Raw genomic sequence first — 7,931 nt, 5'->3', positions numbered from 1 at the left:
CAAGGTAACGACTTGTTACCTTCAAGATGATGCTAAGATAAAGTAGAAATCGGTTCCACAAGCTTCTCCTTGCTCCAAGCTCTTTAGACTTCAAGCTCTCTTCACAAAATCCACATTCCAAGCTTCTTAACACACAAAAATGAAGAATAGATGCGATTAGGGTTTTCTGAGCTCAAGGGGGGTGGTAAGGGAGACAAATGGAAGCTAATGACCCTTTAAATAGGGTGCAAAACCTTGAAAATTAGGGTTTCATTTTCAAGCTCCTACTTATCGAGTTGGGGTCCTCCAATTCGTCGAGTAGAAGTCATAAATCACGTGGGCTGACCAGGTTCGACACGACGAGTTGGGGCCTCCAACTTGTCGAGTTCCCTCCATAAATGAATACAAATGTTTAAAAATTATACCTGAGAGTCGGAATGTTACATTATTATTATTATTATTATTATTATTATTAATTTATTTATTGCTTCATTTATTTATCATTGTTTTTGTGGTTTAAAAATCTTTTAGTATTTTTGAAGTTTTATTTGCATGTATATTATTTATTATTGTTTTTTTTGACGTTTTGTTCGTATAAATTATATAATGATTTTCTTGACGTATTTTTTTGAATAAACAAATTAAAACAGTAACCCAAATAACTTTCAACTGTCTAATAAAATTATTTAATGTTCGTTTTTTCCTTTTTCTTTTAACGATATACTGAACTTTCAATCATCTAATAAAATTATTTAATGTTTTTTTTTTCTTTTAACGATATATATATATATATATATATATATATATATATATATATATATATATATATATATATATATATAAAAGATTGAATAGTTTTACTTTGTTTTTATAGAAATAGTTATATGAAAAAATATAATTATTTAGGAAAAAATGAAGAAGTACCACATATAAAGAAATGATGTAAACAAAAAACACATAAAACTATAAAACCTCTTAAAACTGAATGAAAGAACATACACTAACATATAAATGTATGATGTAAACAAGAAACATATAAAAAACAACATTAAATAATTATATTGGTTGATTTATAGTTATTTGGTTTTTTAATTTATTTTTTATTCAAACTAAATGTAAAAAAATCATTATATAATGTAAACGAATAAAACATTAAAAAAACAACAAAATAATATATTCAAATGAAACGACAAAAATATCCGGCATGGGGGCTTAGAGGAGAGGGGGGGGGGGGGGGGGGGAAGTGGGCAGGTGCACAGAGCCTAATTTTTTTTATTATATATTTTTATTTAAAAATACAAAATTATAATAAAGATAAGGGTTTTTTTTTATTCGTTCTGAGCCTTCAAAAATATTTCATTTTTTAGGACCAGCTCTGATCCGGGTTATTATTTTAATTTGTTTATTCGAACAAAACATAAAAAAATCATTGTATAATGTAAACAAACAAAACATTAAAAAAAACAACATCAAATAATATACTAAAATAAAACATTAAAAAATATTAAAAGATTTTTAAATAAAAAAGCAAAGATAAATAAATAAATTTAAGAATTAATAATAATATGATTTTATATAATTTAAATAACTGATTAAAAAAATAAAAATAAATTTTATAAATAATCTATATTAATTCTATTAAAATGAAGACAAAAGAAAGAAAATGTAATTTGGTCTTTTTTATATAGAATAAGGAGCTGTAATATTCAAAACCTAACAAATTTTAAATTTAAGGACCAAAACTACATATACGACCACGACCAAAACACAAGAATGATTTCTATAATTTACTCTTTACATAATCATAAACAAAATTTAATATTGGTATAATTTGAAGATATTAGTAAGACCTTTTTAATGATATAACTTGTTATAAGTTATAATTAAATTCTAAAAAGATGTATATAATATGGGATCATATAAAATGGTAAAATATAATGATGATATAAAATTAAAAATTAAAATGATAAAAGATATAAAGGTAGTATCTAGATAAACTGAAAGGCTAAAACTTTAACTTTTAATGAGATATGAAAGACATTTTTGTGAGATGTGAGATGGTGGGGTCACAACCCCAGTTCTACACAACAAAAGGACCTATTTTTGCAAAGTAATTGGGGGAAGAGCTTATTTTTTCAAAAATCTCCAACATTTTCGATATGGAGTTATCCAATCTTGTTATTAAAAACGTGTTATAATCTGTTTATTTGAGGATACAATATCATGAAAAAAACCGTGAATTATTGCAATTTTGTACATCGCCATTGTCGTCACACTCCATTGGAGTTGGATTCTAGGTTCATCGTGATAGATTACACAAGGGCTGCATATGAGTTGATCGCATTATTATTATCGAGCAATTTGAGTTTAAACTCAATTCGACCTTTGCTCAAACTTCATCGACTAAGCACAAATATGTATCATGTACTGACGCAAGTTTTGATGCATATCTTTTTGTCCATCTCCTTTTTTGGAACTTATAGACATTTTTGACACATTTAAGCTTTAAAAATCGAACTTGCTTATTGGACATGATTTTAATGGATTTTTTCAAGCAATTTTAGCGCTCAAATGCTCTTAGAGTCGATCTTTGAAGTTGCGCATCAAGGAGTAAACATAATTTGAGGTATTACCATCAATTAAGAAGATCAAACACGAGCTCCACTCTGAACGCTCGGTTCATTTGCATGACATTACAGGAAAAGTGACGAACATATAAACAAGAAAACACACCATCTACGTTAAGGTACTTAACGATTACTTATTAAACCACACTCTCCATTTCTACTGCTTTATCATCTTTCTTGTTCCACCTTGCCACCACCAGATAAACGCCAAAGTTTATCACACCCAAAATCGCCAACAATCCATAGAAACAATCCAGTCTTCCATTATCAATGTCGTCGGCAAGCCACCCTTCTCCACCGTGGCTTCCGGTCACCTTCTTCACAACAGACACCAGAAAGCTGCTCATGAAAAACCCAAGTGCAAGAGTCGTAAGGAAGAGCCCCGTGCTCATCGTCTTCATGCTTTTCGGTGATCTTGTGATGAAGAAATCAAGTTGGCCTGTATATATAAACGCCTCGCCGGCACCCACCAGGAAGAACTGTGGAATGAGCATGAATACACTTATCGGAAGTGGATTCACAGTGGTGGTTCCGCCAACTGCTTTAGCCACCGATAATCGCTTCATTTCAACCACCGCAGCTGCCGCCATGCCTAGGGTTGAGAGGATCAACCCTAACGCCATTCTTTGTAGATCAGTGAAACCTGGCTTTCCTTTCCATTTCTTCCATAACGGGATGATGAAGCAGTCGTAGATGGCGCAAGTTAGCAGTATGGCAAGCACAAAGAACACAGTAAGAGATCCTGCGGGGATTCTAAACCCTCCGATGGATCTTTCCATGGTGGAAGCTTGCTGAACGGAGAAAGTGATCATCTGAGCATACGCCGTCCAGAACAGTATGGTTGTTGCCCACACCGGCAACAACCTGGCCATCATTTTCACTTCCTCCACCCTTGTCACCGTGCATAAGTTCCATGGATTCAGAGTAGCACCCGAGCCATTTTTCACAAAATCTCCTTCTACTACAACCGCAGCCTTATCCAAACAACTACAACAAGAGAATATATAACGATCATCAATTTGATGAGTACGTAAAGGAAAAAAATCTTCTAAACGTTTAAAAAAACAAGTTTTTTTTTGAATGTTACCGAAATTGATCTGTGTGATGGATTCTTGAGCCCTCGGGAGAGTTTTCATGCAACATGTTATAGTCGTAAGGAAGATTCATATTCCTCTTCCTTATAGCAGCGACTAACACTTGAAAAATGTTGACAATAGGGCTTCCTGCGCTTTTCTTGTACCGATATCTTTTAATCCCCGACATGATCACCAAGATAGCGATGAACATGGAGATTGTACAAATCCCATAAGCCAAACTTCGACCAACTTCATCCTGTATGTACACTAGTACTGTAACTGCGGTCAATGATCCCAGACTGATGAAGAAGAAGAACCTATTGAAGAAATAAGCCATTTGTGTCTTTTCCGCTTCGTTCTTCTCATCAAATTGGTCAGTTCCAAATCCTGAAACGCTTGATTTCAGGCCACCTGTGCCAAGTGCAATGAGATATAGAGCAAGGTAGAGAATTCCCATTTGGAATCCATTTGCTTCTTCACAGTTTTCGTTGGAGTGACACGATGGTGGCCTTAGGCTTGGCAATTTGGTTGACAATGCTAGCGTTCCAGTTCCCTAGAATAATCAAATTCGAAATGAAATGTTAAAATCAAGAGCTAGAAATTATAATTTGTGACATGAAAGGCAGTGAAATTAAATGGAAGCGAAAGTAGTACAACTTGTATATATGGATGATAGGAAGACTTACTAGTGTTTGAATACAGGCAAAGATGACAATCGTTTTGAATCTACCAAGAAATGAGTCAGCTAAAAAGCCACCAAGTAGACACAAGAGGAAAGATGTGCCTAAAAAATCAGTCACCACATTGGCTGAAGTTGAGCTAGGGAGGTGCATGGTTCCACCCAAATATGTCACCAAGTTCACTGCTATTCCCATTGTTGAAAGCCTCTCACAAATTTCAATCCCTGTTAAAAGTTAAAATCAAGGTTCATATACTCTTCGTTTTGTTATATTAACGATGCATAAATAAGTTAGAGCATCCATGATACACTTTAATGGATAAGTTAGAGCATCCATGATACACTTTAATGGATAACCAGCGTAATTATTCTATTTTTCATATAACTCTATTATTTTTCCTATGATGCATTTGAGTTATACAAAAGTTTAGTGAAACATTTGTTTTAAAATATAGAACGAGCTCTAATGCTAATTCAATAGACAACAAATTATTCCGCACCTCATGACCAAAACGGGTCTTTCAAGAATCTTATAGTGACAAGTTTTGTTTTTTTAGTACATGTTCTAACGATTGTTTTTACTTTATTCATGGTTTTTGTTTGATGTAGATTTTTAAGAGCTTTGTATTAAAATAAAATATTTGGAGGCAACTATATCAACTAATCAAGACAACCTAATGTTTATCATAGATTAATGTTTACCACCTGAAAGAAAGATTTGTAAATTCGAAAGATTAATTTTTCTGATACAAAGATTCTTTTTGGAAAAAAAAAGCGCGGATTTTGATTACTTATGACATTAATATTGTTTCTGAGGGGTTGAAAATTTTATAAAGATTGGCTAAGTTTAAAGTACTTCTTGAAGTTGGAGAGTAGAAGAAAAATAGTCTCCGCCTGTCTCTCTTGGGTTTGAACCCACATCCTAAACCTTCAAAGTCATACATTTAACCATTTTTTCAATAAATACTCATGTTAGAAGATCTAGTACTTTCTTCAATGTTGCAAAAAATATACTAAACTTAAAAAATATGAGTATTTTGCGACTTTGTAATTCACAAACTTTTTGTGAGAAAAAATATTCTTATAAATTCCCAAACCCTGTTTTATTTATTTATATATTTTTTTAATAGAACATATGATTATTTTGTGAGAAACAACTCATACAGCAATCCACTCACTAATACGACAAAACTACTTTAATAATATAAAGAAGAAATATAAGACAAAACTACTTTAAAAGAAGCAATAGTCCCCGAGAAAAATCGACGTACCCAACTCCCCTCAATATAGCTTACGACGCATGTCTCAGTATTACTGGTTATTTTTCCAATAAAATTTTATAAATAATGAATTTATTTTAAATTAAAAAACAAATACAACGAAATTTACAACTTACTTTTCCTATCAAATGACATCAATATATATATATATATATATATATATATATATATATATATATATATATTTTTTTTTTTTTTTTCTATAACTGTTTAATTAATACAATTAAATTGACTTTAGTTGCGTACCCACTGTTATACTCTTAAGTCTATATATTTTTGTTTCAAAAAAGAGTTGGACCTTTAACCTTTAGCGGAGAAATATCGTCGAACTCCTAATATCCACTGCTCTACTCTTCTACTCTTAAGTTTAATATTTGATTGATGGAAAAGAGTTCTATTATTCATATCTCTATGTGGTTTTAATTTAAAGGTTTATTTCTACACTTTATGTTTAATCACTCTACATTGTCATTTCTTATGTTATATCATCACCGATAATATATAAATATATAACATATTATATTTAAAAGTAAAGATATAAAAGTTAGATATATTGAAAAGTAAAGATATAAAAGTTAGATATAATGAGGTATAGTTAAAATCACCTTAAAAAATTACGATGAAAAGACGAATTTGACATCGTTATATTCAATTTTATCCTTTTTCAAATTAAGGAATGATTGCCTTTCTCCCTACTCTCACCATGTTGAATGTACCTTTTGATTAATGGGGCCAAACATATCTTATTAATAATTATAAGGGTACAATGATTGATTACTAGCATATACCATATTCTAAAAATAAATGTGTAATCTTTACATATAATTATCAAAAAATGTATTTTTTATTTACTCTTACACGGTTGCTTTGACTTGCAATATTGAAATACTTCTTTAAGAAAAAGCTATGTGTATGCTTATGATGAAAACTTTTGGCTTCCTTTTTTTTACTTTCCAAGAATTTGGGTGAACTAATGTTAACTATAAATCAAAAACACCATATCAAAATTCATGGCTTTGTAATATTGATGAATTCACAGTGGGTTTTCCATAGAAAATTGAATTATATGTTAAGTAATCTGTAATCAAATGAAAACATTTTGGTATGTTATCTTGCATGCAATCTGCATGAATCATGCACAATGACTTGCATAACAATCTTTCAACCACCTTCCATCAAGTTTTTGCCACTTCCCATATGGCTTTTCAATTTACGAATTGAAAAAGAAAGATGATTCCCAAGGTGTGACATTGGATCATATAGCTATATCTATCCAATTTTTTTGTTCTTTTTTTTATATTTTTTTATGGAATATATCATCAATCTATATAGATGCCAATCACAAAATTACATTCAAAAACCTAGTGGGTGGTCCAGTTTTTGATCAAGTTTGTCCGAGACAGCCAGCTAGATAGGCTATATAACTATGTTGTTTGTGCTCATTGATCTTAATACTTTACTTGAACCCGAACCTCGGACCCAAATATTTATCATCATGAGACCACTATATATGAAATATTAATGAACGTATATACGATAAAATACGTTTGGATACGAAAATAATGAAGCCAATAATTATGTTTGAACTGACCAAGAATTAGGGCAGCAGGTACCCAACCGCCGGTTTTGGACCTATCAGCTGGGAACCCCTTGTAGTCTACTGCATCAGCAACGGTCCAACCCTGCTTTCCATCCTGAAAAGACACAAATTAAATACACTTTGATGATCTACATGTTCAACGAAACATCAAAACAGAATTTAGGGTTTCAAATGATCAAGCACAAGATATGGTTTAAGAAAATCAAGCCTTGAGGTTGACATAAGTTGATAAAACTTACCATTGTTTTTTTTTTCAAGTCACCTTATGGAAAGAGCTTGAAAAGATTAGCAAAGTTCAAGAGCTTTCTCTCTCTAGATCTCTGTGTGTGTGTGTGTAGCTTCACTTCACGCTTATAAGATTTTATGGAGGAGCTTGCTTTATATAGGCAAAGGAACATGTACAACTCTAAAGGTTACCCTCCACTATACCAATATAAGAAGATCATTAATCAACATGATAAAGATTAGCCCTACCGCATTTTTGTTAAGATTTTAGCACTGTTCTGTTTATATATAATTGGCATTATATATGTATTTCAATATATATAAATCTTTTGGAAAATTATGTAAAGTTGATGTTGATTTGTAGTTGAATCTAGAACATGTATATAACAAACTCACCATCTATCTTTGCTTGCCATAAGCAACTCTGTTGCTCTTTTAATATATTGTATGGTACAGATTGATTCT

At 31.4% G+C, this 7,931-nt stretch overlaps 1 protein-coding gene across 1 annotated transcript; it reads right to left on the bottom strand.

The window, feature by feature from the left end:
• Positions 1-2,590: 2,590 nt before the first annotated feature.
• LOC145061259 (protein NRT1/ PTR FAMILY 6.2-like) lies at positions 2,591-7,707 on the bottom strand. The gene is made up of 5 exons (XM_079008689.1): positions 7,481-7,707; positions 7,233-7,335; positions 4,369-4,586; positions 3,694-4,235; positions 2,591-3,593 (listed from the first exon to the last, which is right to left on the bottom strand). The coding sequence occupies exons 1-5, from the start codon at positions 7,481-7,483 to the stop codon at positions 2,744-2,746; spliced, it is 1,716 nt and encodes a 571-aa protein (XP_078864815.1). The 5' UTR covers positions 7,484-7,707; the 3' UTR covers positions 2,591-2,743.
• Between the last annotated feature and the right edge of the window lie 224 nt (positions 7,708-7,931).

Source organism: Lactuca serriola, chromosome 7 (genome assembly GCF_051521515.1).
Source record: "Lactuca serriola cultivar US96UC23 chromosome 7, Lser_US96UC23_V15, whole genome shotgun sequence".
Classification (NCBI taxonomy): Eukaryota; Viridiplantae; Streptophyta; class Magnoliopsida; order Asterales; family Asteraceae; genus Lactuca; species Lactuca serriola.
This window is presented reverse-complemented; position numbering and strand designations above follow the sequence as displayed.